Below are 19,174 nucleotides of genomic sequence, written 5' to 3' on the forward strand. Positions count from 1 at the left end.
CGCACCTGCCCGCCCGTCCAGCACTCTGGACGGTTCTGACTTAGAATATTTGGACATCTACAAATACCAATATACAATCCAAAATTAAATCTACAATCGGCTTCCTATTTCCCAACCAAGCATCCTTCACTCATGCTGCCAAACATACCCTTGTAAAACTGACTATCTGAGATCCTCAGAAGGTTCTACAGTTGCAACATCGAGAGCATCCTGACCGGTTGCGTCACCTCCTGGTACGGCAATTGCTCTGCCTCCGACCGCAAGGCACTTCTGAGGGTAGTGCGTACGGCCCAGTACATCACTGAGGCAAAGCTGCCTGCCATCCAGGACCTCTACACCAGGCGGTGTCAGAGGAAGGCCCTAAAAATTGTCAAAGACCCCAGTCATAGACTGTTCTCTCTACTACCGCATTGTAAGCGGTACCGGAGTGCCAAGTCTTGGACAAAAAGGCTTCTGAACAGTTTTTACCCCCAAGCCATAAGACTCCTGAACAGGTAACCAAATTGTTACCCGGACTATTTGCCCCCCCCAACCCCTCTTTTACGCTGCTGCTACTCTCTGTTTATCTAATATGCATAATCACTTTAACTATACATTCATGTACATACTACCTCAATTGGCCCGACCAACCAGTGCTCCCGCACATTGGCTAACCGGGCTGTCTGCATTGTGTCCCACCCACCACCCGCCAACCCCTCTTTTTACGCTACTGCTACTCTCTGTTCATCATATATGCATAGTCACTTTAACCAAACCTACATGTACATACTACCTCAATAAACCTGACTAACCGGTGTCTGTATATAGCCTTGCTACTCTTATTTTCAAATGTCTTTTTACTGTTGTTTTATTTCTTTACTTACCTACACACACACACACATACCTTTTTTTCGCACTATTGGTTAGAGCCTGTAAGTAAGCATTTCACTGTAATGTCTACACCTGTTGTATTCGGCACACGTGACAAATAAACTTTGATTTGATATCTTACCGATCCTTAACTTCGGCGATTGGATGCAGCAAATTGGATGCAGTCTATCACAGTGCCATCCGTTTTGTCACCAAAGCCCCATATACTACCCACCACTGCGACCTGTATGCTCTCGTTGGCTGGCCCTCGCTTCATATTCGTCGCCAAACCCACTGGCTCCAGGACATCTATAAGTCTTTGCTAGGTAAAGCCCCGCCTTATCTCAGCTCACTGGTCACCATAGCAGCACCCACCCATAGAACGCGCTCCAGCCGGTATATTTCACTGGTTACCCCCAAAGCCAATTTCTCATTTGGCCGCCTTTCCTTCCAGTTCTCTGCTGCCAATGACTGGAACGAATTGCAAAAATCACTGAAGCTGGAGACTCATATCTCCCTCATTAACTTTAAGCAACAGCTGTCAGAGCAGCTCACATATCACTGCACCTGAACATAGCCCATCTGTAAATAGCCCATCCAACTACCTCATCCCCATACTGTATTTTTTTATTTATCTTGCTCCTTTGCACCCCAGTATCTCTACTTGCACATTCATCTTTTGCACATCTATCAACTCCAGTGTTTTAATTGCTAATTTGTAATTATTTCGCCACTATGGCCTATTTATTGCCTTACCTCCCTTATCTTACTTCATTTGCACACACTGTATATATACTTTTCTATTGTGTTATTGCCTTTGTTTGTTTATTCCATGTGTAACTCTGTGTTGTTGTTTGTGTTGCACTGCTTTGTTTTATCTTGGCCAGGTCGCAGTTGTAAATGAGAACTTGTTCTCAACTGGCCTACCTGGTTAAAGGGATCAGAAACCGGGCCGGCAAGTAGGGAGATATTATCAGTAGATATTTTAAACAGGCTGAGAGCTGAAGGAGCTCACTTGCACTCATTGTGCAGTGACCTGTTTTACTTCTCTGTATTATATTACAGGAGCCTGATATGAGCGTTGTTATCCCACAATCACACCCTGTGCAGTCCTGCTGCCCAAGTTAGAGTAGAATTATCATACTACGCTACCAACGTTATTGATTGACAAATTGTGCCTTTTTATGGTGTTTCATCAGCTGCAATTGGTTGTTGTAATTCCGAGAGCTGCCTTGTAGATATTACCGGAAATTTCTATCCTTGACACTTCCCTCTCACCCATACGGCAAATTATTATTTTTTACTTATTAAAAATAAGTAAAAAAGCTGTCGACTGTTCAGTTTAATCATTTTCATACAGTGGGGAGTCTATTGCCCCATTTTCTCCATATCAGGGCTGGGCTGTTGTTGAAGACAAGGGCTCTCTTTACTTTCAATGCAATGAGGAATGAAGGAGAAATGTGAAGGGCCTTGTCTGATATGGATGACTAATGGAGTGCTCTGGTCTTGGGCGACTCTGGAACCTGATGTGGGTGGTAGGAGCACATAGCAGCACCATTTTAGCCCACTCTGTCCCCGTCATTCCCAGGCCTACAGAGCCGGAAAGGCAATGGCAGCCTTTTGCGCCAAGCCCTTTGGTGTCCAACCCACCACCATCCGATGGCAGTAGTTCTGAGCGATTAACCAACACTTGTTATTTTTTAATTGTTTTAACTATTTGAATTCTATTTAGTGTTTCTGTGAGCTCAATGCACAGTTTCTCTCTTGAAATCGGAACTAGTCCGAACTGGGTGATATAGTAGGGAGTTGTAGTTTCCTACAGGCCAATATTATACATGGTAATGACCATAATCCATTGCGAGACTACTTTTTCAGTCTATAGCACAGACCGTCTGTGTGGGGCAGACCGAGAGAAGAGACAAGAACACTGATCGAGAGGGTTAGAGAGCAGTTGCTTCTCTACTTGAAAATACATGATCTATGTGATAGTTGGTATTCAGGATTCACAAAAGTAGGCTTTACTTACTTTGACAATATCCATTTTTTTGTAGTTTTACAGCAACTCTATCGATAAGGACTTGGAATGAAATTACAGTCATCAAATGTTATATAGAGAACTGAAATATTTTATTAAAGTAATGTAAATAAATTATTTTATACGTAATAAACAGTTGGGCTGGGCAGTATACTGGTATTGATGCACAGACCGATTTGTGTTTTTACTTCACCTTCTATAACAGTATTTTAATGTTTGGTTGGCCGAATGTGACGCGCAACACCAGCGTGTCCGTAATGTCCATTTTTAGAGTTCACTCCGTTTGCTACTTGCAAGTCGTCTCTCCTGTTCCTGCATTCCACTTCCCACACCAAGCCCTGCCCCCTGTCACTCAAGGAGAGCAGGTGTTGCTTGGCGGTGTAGTCACAGGCACTTCACTTGCTGTTCACTCTGGAGCTAATGCTAACTGCTAGTTAGCTGGCTAGCTAAATGTAATCGGAGTTGGCGCAAACCTAATGTCTAATTACAGCCTGAAACCAGTGCTGGTGTAGGCCTAGATCTGCATGTTTGTGTAATGGTATCTACTAAATCAGAGGAATAGGCGAAGCATGAATATGTTAGCTAGCTAGCTAGCCACATAAAGAGGAACGGAACATCGTATAGGGACCCCTGGGAAACACTGACCAACACTTTGGTTCCATTCCTTACACACATCTTCCCTGGCTTATTCATTTGTTATGTCAAACAACAATGCATTCAATGTGCTGCCCACTATATTCCAACTATTTAATTACAATCATTATATTTCCATGATTCCAACAGTACACCAATAACCTATGCCAAGATATCTCATAAAAAAATGTATACATACATACATGCATGCATGCATGCATGCATGCATGCATGCATGCATGCATGCATACATACATACATACAGTTGAAGTCGGAAGTTTACATACTCCTTAGCCAAATACATTTAAACTCAGTTTTTCCCAATTCCTGACATTTAGTCCTAGTAAAAATTCTCTGTCTTAGGTCAGTTAGGATCACCACTTTATTAACAAAAATTTGAAATGTCAGAATAATAGTAGGGAGAATGGTTTATTTCAGCTTTTATTTCTTTCATCACATTCCCAGTGGGTCCGAATTTTACATACACTCAATTAGTATTTGGTAGCATTGCCTTTAAATTGTTTAACCTGGGTCAAACGTGTTGGGTAGCCTTCCACAAGCTTCCCACAATAAGTTGGGTGAATTTTGCCCATTCCTCCTGACAGCGCTGGTGTAACTGAGTCAGGTTTGTAGGCTTCCTTGCTCGCACATGCTTTTTCAGTTCTGCCCACAAATTTTCTATGGGATTGAGGTCAGGGCTTTGTGATGGCAACTCCAATACCTTGACCTTGTTGTCCTTAAATGAAGGTGAAATAAAATAAATAAATAAAATAAATGTACAATATCAATAACCATATCAGTGATACTGGTGATAGATGAGGTAGTTATATGTAGACAATCAGGGGTGAAGTGGCTGAGCAGCAGGATACATTTTTTTATAGTAGCAGCAACGTATGGTGTGTGTTAGGAGAGAGTCATGTGACAAGAGGCACTGTAGATAGTGGTGATGACTGGGAACTCTCCCCAGTGATGAACTGGTCTGTCCGAACCACGCATGAACAAGGGAATCTATATTCGGAGAGGCTGTTTCTGTCCTGCCCTTGACTTTGGTGCAGGGCATGTGATGTCCATAGCTTGTTCGTAGCAAAACTCCCTGATCTTCTCAAAAAGAGCCCATGTAGACAGCTGTTGTTATGGAGTCAGGGGATCCAACCAGGTAGACTAGCTGTTGTTAGGGAGTCAGGGGATCCAACCAGGTAGACTAGCTGTTGTTATGGAGTCAGGGGATCCAACCAGGTAGACTAGCTGTTGTTATGGAGTCAGGGGATCCAACCAGGTAGACTAGCTGTTGTTATGGAGTCAGGGGATCCAACCAGGTAGACTAGCTGTTGTTATGGAGTCAGGGGATCCAACCAGGTAGACTAGCTGTTGTTAGGGAGTCAGGGGATCCAACCAGGTAGACTAGCTGTTGTTATGGAGTCAGGGGATCCAACCAGGTAGACTAGCTGTTGTTATGGAGTCAGGGATCCAACCAGGTAGACTAGCTGTTGTTATGGAGTCAGGGGATCCAACCAGGTAGACTAGCTGTTGTTATGGAGTCAGGGGATCCAACCAGGTAGACTAGCTGTTGTTAGGGAGTCAGGGGATCCAACCAGGTAGACTAGCTGTTGTTATGGAGTCAGCTAGTGGGGATCCAAATCAAATTAATAATATTGGACTGTGTATGTTTAAATGCAACAAGAAGTATCTGAACTCTGACCTCAGACAGTAAACGTGTTGTCATTGTTAATGGATCTTCAATGTTTAGAAATATTGACTGTTCTGTTATTTCTTATTGGTTATTGTAGCTGAGTGAGCTGTGACTTACATCTAATACGAGTCTCTCTGGGGAGAGAGATGAGGAGACCACTGCCTCTAAAATGAGTCTCTCTGGGGAGAGAGAGGAGGAGACCACTGCCTCTAAAATGAGTCTCTCTGGGGAGAGAGAGGAGGAGACCACTGCCTCTAAAACGAGTCTCTCTGGGGAGAGAGAGGAGGAGACCACTGCCTCTAAAATGAGTCTCTCTGGGGAGAGAGAGGAAGAGACCACTGCCTCTAAAATGACTCAAGACACCAGTTCTAAGAGGTAAGAGATGATTTGCAAAATGTATATTGCTCTTAAAAATATCAAACTAATGAAAAGTGTTCCCAAATTACAAATTACATAAAATGTAGGTCTATATCATTCACTTAAAAGGCCAGAAATGGATTTACCAATTGCAGACTGTATCTTTATAAAGAAACATCAGGACTTCTAGATGTTCCATTATACAGTTGTTAAAAGGAAGTAGATGAGGTATTGATGAGATATTGATGAGGTGATCTGTCTCCCTGTTTTGTTCAGTGTCCAGAAGCCCAGAGCAGAGTCACCTACAACCAGCCTGCTATCAATGAATAGTGATCAGCCACCTGCTTTCAGCCAGGAACCATTACCAGATGACAATAAGGAAGTGGAGAGTTTGGACAGTGAGGATGCATTAAAGATCACACACAACCTTCTGGACAGAAGAAGTAAGACTGTGTTTCATACAATATTACAAAGAACGGTACAAAGACCCTTATAAAACACACACAAACTTATGAGTCCCAACTCTCATTGTTTTCCTACAGGTCAAACTCTGCTGACAGTCCAACAAGACATTAAGGCTAAACTGAAACACAAGTATCAACACATATCTGAAGGAATTGGACACCATGGAAACCAAAGTCTGTTAAAGGACATCTACACAGAGCTCTACATCACAGAGGGTGGAAGTGGAGGGCTCAATAATGAACATGAGGTTAGACAGATAGAGATGGCATCCAAGAAACAAACCAGACAAGAGACACCAATCAAATGCAACGACATCTTCAAGCCTTTACCGGGACAAGATAAACCTATCAGAACTGTGCTGACAAAAGGAATCGCTGGCATTGGAAAAACCGTCTCTGTGCAGAAGGTCATCCTTGACTGGGCAGAGGGAAAAGCAAATCAGGACGTTCATTTCATGTTTCCTCTTCCTTTCCGTGATCTGAACCTGAAAAAGGACCAATACAGTCTGATGCAACTTCTTTCCCACTACTTCTCAGAGCTGAAAGAGATTGACAGCATTGAAGATGGTGAAACCAAAACTGTTTTCATTTTTGATGGTCTGGATGAGTGTCGACTTCCTCTAGACTTCAAAAAAACTGAGAAGTGCTGTGATGTCACGAAGCCAACCTCAGTGGACGTGCTGCTGACAAACCTCATCAAGGGGAATCTGCTTCCCTCTGCTCTCCTCTGGATAACCACACGGCCTGCAGCTGCCAATCAGATCCCTCCCGAGTGTGTTGACCAGGTGACAGAAGTACGAGGGTTCAATGATCCACAGAAGGACGAGTACTTCAGGAAGAAAATCCCAGATCAGAATCTGGCCAATGAAATCATCCAACACATGAAGACATCAAGGAGCCTCCACATCATGTGCCACATGCCAGTCTTCTGTTGGATATCAGCCACTGTCCTTGAGATGATACTGAAAGAGGCAGAGAAGGATGAAGTCCCCAAAACTCTGACCCAGATGTACTCACACTTCATACTCATCCAAATCATTGTGAAGAACAAGAAGTATAACAAAGCCACAGAGACAAACCCAAAGGAACTGTCTCAGTCAGACAAAGAGATTATCATGAAACTGGCAAAGCTGGCTTTCCAACAGCTGCAGAAGGGCAACCTGATCTTCTATGAGGAGGACCTGAGAGAGTGTGGCCTTGATGTCACAGAGGCATCAGAGTACTCAGCATTGTGTACAGAGATCTTTAAAGAAGAATCTGGGCTGTACCAAGAGAAGGTCTACAGCTTTGTGCATCTGAGCATTCAGGAGTTTCTAGCAGCAGTGCATGCTTTAGAATCATGTCTGGACAAGAAGGAAAATGTTTTCCCCCCCAAAGCAGTCACCAGTGATGATGAGGAGGAGGAGGAGGAGGATATTGATGATAAGCAGGACGAGGAGGAGGAGAAGGATGATGAAGATGAGGATGATGATAACAATGATGAAGAGAATGAGTCATTCCAGTTGTCTGACTGACACAGGAGAGCAGTGGACCAGGCCTTGAAGAGTGAGAATGGACACCTGGACCTGTTCCTCCGCTTCCTTCTGGGTCTCTCACTGGAGTCCAATCAGAATCTGTTACGAGGCCTTCTGACACAGACAGTCAGTACAACACAGACCAATGAGGAAACAGTTGAGAGAACAGTCAGGTACCTTTCAGTCAAGATCAAGGAGGAATCCTCACCAGAAAGGATCATCAACTTGTTCCACTGTCTGAATGAACTTGGTGCCAACTCTCTAGTTGAAGACATGCAGACCTCCCTGCGATCAGGAAGTCTTTCAGAAACAGAGCTAAAACCTGACCAATGTTCAGCCCTGGCCTACCTGTTACTGATGTCAGAGGAGGTGCTGGAGGAGTTTGACCTGAAGACATACAACACATCAGATGAAGGTTATCAGAGGTTGCTGCCAGTAGTGAAAACCTGCAAGAGAGCACTGTAAGTTCTGTTATTGAGTTGATATATACAGTATCATTACAATGAAGGATTTGTATATCTAACAGATTATCTCCTCTCTCCAGACTGGATCGCTGTAAACTTGCATATGAATCCTGTGAGACTCTGGCCTCAGTTCTGCAGACACCAAACTCCCCCCTGAGAGAACTGGACCTCAGCTACAATGACCTGGGAGACAGAGGAGTGAAGCTGCTCTGTGTTGGACTAACCAGTCCACTCCGCAACATACAGACACTAGTGTGAGTTAAATATCTTCAGTATCCACTTTCTTTATATGTAAGGGTCCTGTGTGTAGCTGGTGTAGAGAGTCAGGCGCAGGACAGCCGATATGAGTAATCAACGTTATTTTACACAAAAGACAAATATACAAAGTATAATCATGAGCCCACAAATACGGACCGAATACAACAAACAATCACTCATAAACAAACATGGGGAACAGAGGGTTAAATAATAAACAGGTAATTGGGTGAGTGAAACCAGATGTGTAAGACAAAACAAATGGAAAATGAAAAGTGGATCGGCGGTGGCTAGAAGGCCAGTGACGTCGACCGCCGAACGCCGCCCGAAAAAGGAGAGGGACTGACTTCGGTGGAAGACATGACAATATAGTGTTTATATATTTCTAGTTATTTAGTTTTTAACATTATTTGAACATCTTGGGAAATACGCAGACACATACATACAATGTGATAAATATATGAAACAAAGGTTAAATATCTTTAGTGAGTTAGTATGTTTTTAACATTGGTTCATAATGTCCTTCAGTTATTGTCTTAATGCATCTCATTATTCTTAAAGCAATAAATATTTAACAGTGTATCGACATATCTCCTCTCTCCAGACTAGCTGGCTGTAAACTCACATATGAATCCTGTGAGTCTCTGGCCTCACCTCTGCAGACACCAAACTCCCCCCTGAGAGACCTGGACCTCAGCAACAATGACCTGGGAGACAGAGGAGTGGAGGTGCTCTGTGTTGGACTAACCAGTCCACTCTGCAACATACAGACACTTGTGTGAGTTAAATATCTTCACTATCCACTGTCTTTATAGTGTTTATATATAGTTGTAGTAATTATGTGTTATTATGTTTTTAACATTATTTGAACATCTTGGTAAATATGCAGAAACATACATACGATGTGATAAATATATGAAACTAAAATTAAATATCTTGAGTTAGTATGTTTTTAACAGTCTAGTCATGTCCTTCTGTTATTGTCTTAATGCATCTCATTATTCTTAATGTTTTGCATGTTTAACAGTGTATCAACATATCTCCTCTCTCCAGACTGGCTGGCTGTAAACTCACTTATGAATCCTGTGAGACTCTGACCTCAGCTCTGCAGACACCAAACTCCCCCCTGAGAGAACTGGACCTCAGCTACAATGACCTGGGAGACAGAGGAGTGGAGCTGCTCTGTGTTGGACTAACCAGTCCACTCTGCAACATACAGACACTAGTGTGAGTTAAATATCTTCAGTATGAGTTATTATGTGGATGTTTTAAACATGTGTTAATCATGTGCTCTTCTGCCCTCTAGTCTAGGTCAGTGTGGTCTGACAGAGGGTTGCTGTTCAGATCTGGCCTCAGTCCTGAGTTCACCCAACTCACAACTGAAACAACTGGAGCTGAGAGACAATGACCTGCAGGACTCAGGAGTTACACTGCTGTCTGCTGGACTGGAGGATCCAGACTGTAAACTACACACACTGGGGTAAGTACAGCTGTTTCAGTCAGGTCTGTACTGAGCTGAGTTACACTGCTGTCTGCTGGACTGGAGGATCCAGACTGTAAACTACACACACTGGGGTAAGTACAGCTGTTTCAGTCAGGTCGGTACTGAGCTTAGTAAAACAAATACTCTGAAAATCTGATGTTTCATGACAATGTTTGTGTCATGGACAAATGTATTGGTGTCCTACAAGATGATTGACACCAGTACACCAACCTAGACAGCTGTTGTGTGTCTCTCTGTAGGCTGTCTGGCTGTCTGGTCACAGAGAAGGGCTGTGCTGCTCTGTCTTCAGCTCTGAGGTCAAACCCCTCCCACCTGAAAGAGCTGGACCTGAGCTACAATCACCCAGGAGACTCTGCAGGAGGACTGCTTTCAGCTGCTCTGGTGGATCCCACATATAAACTGATGAAGCTGAAGTAAGTCATAATTGATGTCCTAATAGTGTGAGCAGTGGTTGTGTCATATGTAGTGTAGTATTGTCAGTAAGATGAGGACATGATGGTAGAATTAAGGGGAAGTTTACTCAGCAGACTGAGCACTCCAACACAGCATACATCATCACTACATGAATACTCTTCTTCTGCATCTCTGATATCCTGTTGGAATTGTACTCCGTTCTGTATGCAGTAGGTAGGATAGAATACCTGTATGTCTCTAGTAATGAATTGTACTCTGTTCTGTATGTAGTAGGTAGGATAGAATACCTGTATGTCTCTAGTAATGAATTGTACTCTGTTCTGTATGCAGTAGGTAGGATAGAATACCTGTATGTCTCTAGTGATGAACTTGGATAGTGCACCAGAACACAACAATATGGTTTAAATGTTGACTGCTTTATTAGGTCTTTGTCAGTCAATAACCTTTTTCTTCTACAGTGTGGATCATGGTGGAGATTGCAGGCTGAAATCAGGGCTGAGGAAATGTAAGTCTCTTCAATCCTAATGAACTACATATTCAGAACTATAGCAACATAGTAACTAATCAATACTTGTTCTGTTCCTACAAAACAACATTTTACATGAAGATGTGGTTTCATTAAACTCTCCTTTTATCTACAGACGCCTGTCATCTCACCTTGGATCCAAATACAGCACACCCAAACCTGATACTGTCTGAGGGAAACAGGAAGTTGACATTGGTGAAAGAGAAGCAGGATTATGAAAACCATCCAGACAGATTTGACTATCATTCCCACGTTCTCTGCAGAGAAGGCTTATCTGAATCTCGTTATTACTGGGAGGTGGAGATGGATGGTGACATGGCTGACATTGGTGTGGTGTACAAAGGAATGAAGAGGAAGGGAGAAGAGGTTGACAGTAGGACTGGACTCAATAGGAAGTCCTGGTGTTTATACTGCAATGATAGTACTTATGACATTTACCATGCTGGAGTCGGCAGTATCATCCCTCATCCTGATTCTAACAGAGTTGGAGTGTATCTGGACTGGCCAGCTGGTACTTTGTCCTTCTATAGTGTGTCCTCCTCTGGTACACTGACACACCTTTACACAGAACACACCACATTCACTGAACCCCTCCATCCTGTATTTGGGTTTGAGGTTAACTCCTCCTCCTCCTCAGTGACCCTGTGTCAGATAGATGACCAACACATTCAGAGGTGAGTCATAGCAATGTTTCATCATTTGTTTCCTCTGGAATGAATGTGTTCTGTTGGACCTACAGGCAGTTAGATTAGTAGTAGTGGTGTGTTTTAATGTGTTTGTATGCACCCTACATAGGGAGCTGGTCTGTCACCCTTTGTATTGTTATGAAGACTGTATGTATGCTATATAAAGCCTTTATAAGTTGTATTTAGTTTAATCACAGTCTATCCTTCTGCTTCTCCAACACCAGAGACCATGGTGGAGAGAGTTGTATCAAGCCTGGACCTGAGAACACCAGAGACCATGGTGGAGAGAGTTGGATCAAGCCTGGACCTGAGAACACCAGAGACCATGGTGGAGAGAGTTGGATCAAGCCTGGACCTGAGAAATGTGAGTTAACTGATAATTGTTTTTTTTACTCAAAATAGTTTTAAAGCGTTCATTATCCTTGAGTCCCAGGCAAGGAACACAATCATGATCTATTTGGTCAAAACAAACTTAAAGGAAGAGTCAGCGATATGACGTAGATGCACAAAGTAAACGGCATAGTGGGTCAATTTCTACAACAACTAAAAGTGTTGTAGCACAATGCTAAACTTCTCCGCTGTTTTGGTCCGGTGGCTAACACTCTGTAAGAGAGTGAAGAGAACCCTTGCACATGGGCAAATACTGTGTGTGACTGTGTGAGAGAGAAGTCAGGCATCTTGCTCATCACAATATCTGTGATGCTGCTCGTACATCATCATTTAGCTGACTCTACCTTTAAGCTCTCATCCTAGGATCTACCAGAAATCAGGCCCCCAACATCTACAAAACATGGACCAGAACGATGTTGTTTCCTGCTTCCATAAACATGAATTAATATAACACTAATGTCAGATTATGGTATGCTAATGAGTGTACATTCTGAGACTGTTGATCACTTATATTCATTTTTATTACAAGTCTATTTAATAATTATGAATTCATTATTACATGAGATTGTCAGTCTTAAATAACTACTTTTGGCTTCAGGGATTCCTCAGAGCTGTAAGACTTGTGACCATGTTGAGGTAAGTCATAATGTCAATTCTTACTTTTACATACCTGCAGGAGTCAGGTACAGTCTCAAAGCCAGGTGTGTACTGACCAACCATTCATACTGGGATATAGACAGTCCTGTGTTCTGCTTTAATAATATAAACACAGTCTCAAAGCCAGGTGTGTACTGACCAACCATTCATACTGGGATATAGACAGTCCTGTGTTCTGCTTGTAGGCATGCAGGATTTTAGCTGGTTTCATATTTTGTCATTAGACAGTTTAATTGAGAAATCACCATTGAATAAATACATTAGATTAGTTACTTTGGTTAATGGGCCAGTTCCCCAGACACAGATTAAGTCTTGTCCTGGACCCTAAAGATCTTTCTATTGAAACTTCCATTGAGCATGCTTTTTAGTCCAGCACTAGACTCAATCTGTGTCCAGGAAACAGGCCCCATATGTATTACTGACATGCTTGTCCTTGTTCAGGACTCCACACACTGGCTTCAGATTGAACCCTTGACTTCCACTGTCCAGGGAGTGAAAATGTTCAGGTAAAATAACTACTTTTAACATTTCATTCCACTTGCTAGAGTATTTCCCCATTACCTTTGGGAATAGTCTTCTAATCCAACCTCTCCATTTGACGATTGACCCTCTCTACCATATCTTGTTGTTGCCCTCAGGCACAGGACACCCAAAGGGAGTTATGAGTGCACAGTGTCTGGGCTCCGCTGGCTGTGTGAGAGAGATGTCATTCTGAAGTATCACTTCAGGAACTGGGAACCCTGCAGTCAACTTCTGAAAGACATGCAGTACACACAAGGTGGTCCATTGCTGGACATCACTATGGAGTTAGGTGAACTGGAGGAAGTTCATCTGCCACACTTTGTCTGTTTAGGTAAAACCATATAGAAATAGTATTCAGAAAGACATTTCCATGTAACTGAGTTTCACTTCCTGAATGAATGAATGAACTATTCTGGGAGTTTGAGTTTACTGTGATCTGGTACTGCATATTCTTTGTGTTGTAGTTGGATGAATAATACAATATTTGTCTTTCTGTCTCATTTTTATTGTGTTGTTCAGGGACCAACCCTTCCCTGAGGAATGAGATGAAGATTCTTCATGTAGAGGAACATGGAGTGTCTTTAGAGGAAGTGCATGAGGTCACCAGATTCCATGCTAAGATTCTCCATCCCAAGTTCTCAGCTATCTCTGTTATACTGAGCTATATCCTTTCTTGGAACGTAGATGTCCACTGTGAGCTGATGCTCTATCTGACAGTGAAAAGGGAAACACTAATTCCACGTCTATACCTGTTCCCCAGTAACCCCGGCCAAATGCAGGTGAGGTTCCATTATTATAGAGGTGACCTTAACTAACCAGTGGTGCAGTTTATGTTGACACTCATTAAATGAAGATAAGTGTGTTGGTAGTTTTCTGAATAATGTTTGAATTAGACTATACATTGACTGGCAAGACAAACTTGCAACAGACAAACAGAGGAATAAGTACACAGGGGTTAATGGGGAGATGGGCGACACCTGGAGGGGGGTGGAGACAATCACAAAGACAGGTGAAACAGAACAGGGTGTGACAGAATACGTCTCTGACACCCATTCAACAAGTAAGTAAACATGAGAGTTTACTGTGCATTAGGAAAGTATTCAGACCCCTTGACTTTTCCACATTTTCTTACATTACAGCCTTGTTCTAAAATGGATTCAGTTGTTTTTTTTCCTCATCAATGTACACCCAATACCCCATAATGACATCACAATACCCCATAATGACATCACAACACCCCATAACGACAAAGCAAAAACAGGTTTATTAAAAATAAAATATCACATTTACATAAGTATTCATACCCTTTACTCAGTACTTTGTTGAAGCACCTTTAGCAGAAATTACAGCCTAGAATCTTCTTGGGTATTGTAACGGTTTTGACTTGAGGTTATCGTTTATAGGGGTGCCAGGTAGGTTGTGCCTACCAGAGGAAATATTGGTTTCTCCTTTTGGTTTGGGAGGGAATGAGTCCCATCTGGTCCGTCAAGTCTACACCAATACAAAGGACTCATGTAAAAGTCAGGATGGAAATACACTTTTCATAAACCCTTAAAACATTGGAAAGAACCTCAAAAACAACTATTCTTTTGCGTGGGTTGTATCAACAACAAATGATCACACACACACAACAATATAACAACGATGAGCTTTAAAGAGCTCTGGTTCCTCCAGAAATGTCCTGTACCTCGGGCCTAAAGAGAGTCCAGCCCGGTAAACAAGTTCAGGGAACTCAAGTGACCTTAGTCACGCAATGTTTGTCCGTTCATACCAGTGTAGCGTAAACCCAGTGTCAATCATACTGTAGCGACCCGCACAGACAGTTGTGGGTTATGTGTTAGGCTATTAGTGGGTTGTGTCGTACTTACCAGTGTTCGCGGGGTCATGCCAATCAACCTGCTATCTGCCAATCACGGGATTGCCTGGAATGTTCGGATACCGGGCAGCCTGGTGGTTGGCGGAGTGGCGTGAAGGGGGGTTGGGCAGGGGGATGGAGCATTGGAAGTTAAGACCGGGTTTAGCCATTGTTCTCTCTCTTACGTCTGGGCTTCACAAGAGAAGGCCACGGTTCGTTGTGTAGTGTACCTTTCATTTATTTGGCATGGGCTACGGCCAAACAGTAGCCTGTGTTAAGTTGTGTTAATAAACCGTCCATTCGTGAACTCCATCCTCTGTCTGGACAATTGTTCCTTCATGATCTAGTCAGGTCATTACACTGGTGTCAGAAGTAAAAACGTGTATAGTAGTTAGCCAGCTAGCTGACGTCGGTGGCTAGCTAACGTGGGTGAGAACGGGGTTGAAAATGCTTCAAGGGAATCCAAAAGTGACGGTGGAGGTAGGGGACGGTTATGGCCAAGGAGGTGCGTGTGCATGGACGTCGGAGGATCTGGCTGAGGAGATCGCCAGGGCGTCGGGATCCCAGAGGCCGCTTGAGGGAGGACGTTAGAGTGATGGCGGCTAAAGCGGGCATGAGTGCTTCGTCTAACGTGTTTCGCGCGGATTCTGGTGGGCGGACCGAAGGGGTGATGTCGACGCGGCGGGACGAGGAATCTGGGGCTCGGGATGTAAACAAACATGGCGGCGCCCAGCCCCCCGGCTGCGTCCGTATCCGTTAAGACCCCAAAGTATTCCGGTAAGGCGGATTGGGAAGCTTTTCATGCTCAGTTTGAACTGTTAGCTCATTTTAGGGGGTGGTCGAATGAAGATAGGGCACTGCAGTTGGCTTTATGCCTGACGGATGATGCTCTGGCCTGTTTGTTATTGATTAGCCCCGAGGACAGACGCGATTATGGTGCCTTAGTGGGAGCACTGAGGAGGCGCTATGGACAGTGTGTACAGCCCGGGCTGCTGCGCTCCGAACTGAGTAATAGACGCAGGCAGCCTGGAGAGCCTCTATGGGTGCTACCTAATGACATTGAGAGCCTCTCTCGGCGGGCATATGCTCACATGCCCCCCTACGTGCAGAGCGAGCTAGCACCGGACCAGTTCATACAGGCGCTTTCTCCTACGGAGCTGCGCATACAGACCCAGCTGGCTCATCCTGAGTCATTGCAGATAGCCTTGGAGATGGCTTTGGAGAGGGAGCTGGTGTGGGCTGGGGCTTCAGCTGGGTCTTTGGTGGGGGCGCAGGGAGGCAGACCCTCTGGGAGAGCTGGGGGGCAGAGCAGCCCAGAGCCGGAAAAGCCTGCATGCGTGGCTGATATGACAGAACTCATTCGTGCTGTGTCGCTACAGGTGGAACGAAACACGCGCCGGTGTCCCCGGGTCTGCTGGGGTTGTGGCCAGACAGGCCATCTGCGCCGAGATTGCCCCAAGTCCCCGGAGCTCAGGGAAACGGCTCGGGGTCCGCATTGACCGGGTAGTGCGGACCCCTGGCTTTCTATCCCAACCACCACCATCTTCTTCAGGAGGAGCCCACCGGCCCAGACGGGGAAGCAAGGCTCCACTTCCCCCAGAAGCAGACGTGGGCAAGCGGACGGAGCCTGTTGTCGTGGTGGGCCGGACCTGTGTTGGGGACTTTTGTCATGTCCCTGTCACTGTGGAGGGGGTGCCCTGCTCTGCCCTGGTGGACACTGGGTCCACAGTAACCCTGGTGAGGCCAGATATTGTACCAGGTTGGATTCAGTGTGAGCCCACAACTGTGCAGCTCTGCACAGTCACAGGTGAGCTGGCACCCATGAAAGGGAAGGGAATAATGACTCTGTCAGTAGGGGGGCAGGACTGTGCGTCATCCCGTGTGGGTGGCGGCTGTGCAGGACCCTTGTATCCTGGGGTTGGACTTTCTTAGGAGCACAGGCTGCCAGTTAGACCTAAATGGGGGCACACTGAGCTTCCAGGGAGGGCCTGCAGTCATCATGGCCCCCCTAATATCACATACACTCAACCCAACAAACCCTTTACTCCAACAGTTAAAGCAGCAGAGACTCATGGCTGCCCCCCCTCCCCCACATCTGTGTGTGACTTTTCCCCAGCCCCCCTGTCACCTACGGCTGTGTGTTACATTCCCCCAGCTACCCCCACGACACAGCCCTCCGTGAGCCCGGGCCGCACCCCCCAGCCCAGCTACCCCAGATGGGAGAGGAGAGGACACTGTCTGCAGTGAGGGAGATATGGGGGAGGAACTGTGTTGGTCTTGACCCTGAGCAGCAGGAACGGTTGTGGCAGTTGCTGTTTGAATTCAGAGACAGCTTTGCGCTGAGTGAGGGAGAGGTGGGTCAGACTCATCTGGTGCAGCATGAGATCGACACAGGTGATGCTCGACCCATCAAGATGCGTCCCCGCCGTATCCCGCTGGCACGCCAGGAGGCGGCAGACAAGGCTGTGTTGGAGATGCAGCGGGCAGACTTCATCGAGCCCTCAGACAGCCCCTGGGCGGCGCCGGTTGTCATGGTTCCTAAGAAGGGGGGCAAGCTGAGGTTCTGTGCGGACTACAGGCGGCTGAATGAGGTAACCAGAAAGGACTCATACCCCATACCACGTATCGATGAGTCGCTGGACCTGGTTAGGGGTCCTCCTGGTTCTCCTCACTAGACCTCCGCAGTGGCTACTGGCAGGTGCCCCTCTCCCCAGAGGCCAGAGCCAAAACTGCGTTCTCCACTAACAGAGGACACTGGCAGTTCAAGGTCCTGTGCTTCGGCCTGTGCAACGCTCCAGCTACTTTTGAGCGTTTGATGGACAGGGTGCTGGATGGCATCCCCCGACAGCAGTGTCTGGTATACCTCGATGACATCCTGGCCCATGGCATCTCCTTCCAGTCAGCTCTGGTGGCGCTACGGAGTGTGCTGGAGCGGGTGGCTGCCGCAGGTCTGAAGCTCCACCCCGAGAAGTGCCACTTCATGAGGAGAGAGGTGTCCTTCCTGGGCCACCGAGTGGGGAAGGAGGGGATCAGCACCATGGAGGACAAGGTGGGGGCTGTCCGAGACTGGCCCACCCCCACCGACCAGCATCAGCTGAAGAGCTTCCTGGGCCTGGCCTCGTACTACAGGAGGTTTGTACGGGGCTTCTCAAGCGTCGCTGCTCCCCTGAACCGCCTGCTGCAGAAGGACAAGGCCTTCACTTGGACAGGGGAGTGTGAGGAGGCCTTCAACACCCTCAAATGTGCACTGATCGAGGCCCCTGTGCTCGTCCCCCCTGACCTCACCTTGCCCTTTATCCTGGACACAGACGCGAGCAATGTGGGCATGGGTGGGGTGCTGGCCCAGGTGGGGCCAGAGGGGGAGAGAGTGGTGGCGTACTTCAGCAGAACATTTAACAAACATGAGCGCCGCTACTGTGTCACCCGGCGGGAGCTCTTGGCTGTTGTGGCTTCCATCAAACACTTCAAGTACTACCTGGGTGGCCTGCCATTTACTGTGAGGACTGACCACTCTGCTCTCCAGTGGCTCATGTCGTTCAGAGAACCAGAGGGGCAGGTGGCACGCTGGTTGGAGGAGCTTCAGCCGTATGACTTCACAGTGGTGCACAGGGCAGGGGCACGCCACTCCAACGCCGACGCCATGTCCCGTCGGCCCTGTACTGCGGTTGGCTGCCACCACTGTGAACAGAGAGAGGGACGGGAGAGAGCGCTGAGTGCAGAGGAGGGGGTCTGTGCCACGGTGTGTCGGGTGAGCGGCCCTGTCTGCTGTGAGCTGCAGACTGTCGACGTGGCTGAATGGGGGCAGCAGCAGGGACGGGACACAGACCTACAGCCAGTGCTACAGTGGGTATAGGCACAAGTGAGGCCACCACGGGAAGAGGTGACAGCGCTCTCACTCGCGACCAAAGGGTTGTGGTCAAAGTTTGAGAGACTGCGGCTGGCTGATGGCGTGCTACAGGTGGCATGGAAGGAGTCAGCTACGGGAGAGGAGAGGTGGCAGGTGGTGGTCCCAAAAGCACTGCGGGAGGCGGTGCTCCAGAGTACTCATGGGGGGGTGGGGACTGGACACTTTGGGGTTACAAAAACACTCCGCCGCCTCCGTCAGGGCTTTTACTGGGGGCAGCACAAGAGGGATGTGGAGGACTTTTGCCACCGCTGTGACAACTGCACAGCGAGAAAGGGCCCCCCAGGCCGCTCTCATGCTCAGCTCCAACAGTTCCCAGTGGGGGCTCCCATGGAGAGGGTGGGAGTGGATGTAGTTGGGCCGTTCCCCACCACAGACAGTGGAAACCGCTGGGTGCTCACAGCTATGGACTATTTCACAAAATGGCCTGAGGCCTATGCTCTGCCTGACCAGGA

The 19,174-nt window shown here is 46.3% G+C and overlaps 1 protein-coding gene across 1 annotated transcript in view; it reads left to right on the forward strand.

Annotated features, from left to right (window-relative positions):
* LOC106592660 (protein NLRC3-like) overlaps positions 1-19,174 on the forward strand; it is a 72,280-nt gene that overhangs the window by 4,197 nt on the left and 48,909 nt on the right. Inside the window, exon 2 of the mRNA XM_045713053.1 lies at positions 5,305-5,582. Within this exon, the coding sequence (XP_045569009.1) occupies positions 5,377-5,582 (206 nt within the window). The 5' untranslated portion in view covers positions 5,305-5,376. The remainder of the gene's footprint in view (positions 1-5,304; positions 5,583-19,174) is intronic.

The sequence above is a fragment of the Salmo salar genome, unplaced genomic scaffold (genome assembly GCF_905237065.1).
Source record: "Salmo salar unplaced genomic scaffold, Ssal_v3.1, whole genome shotgun sequence".
Taxonomy (NCBI): Eukaryota; Metazoa; Chordata; class Actinopteri; order Salmoniformes; family Salmonidae; genus Salmo; species Salmo salar.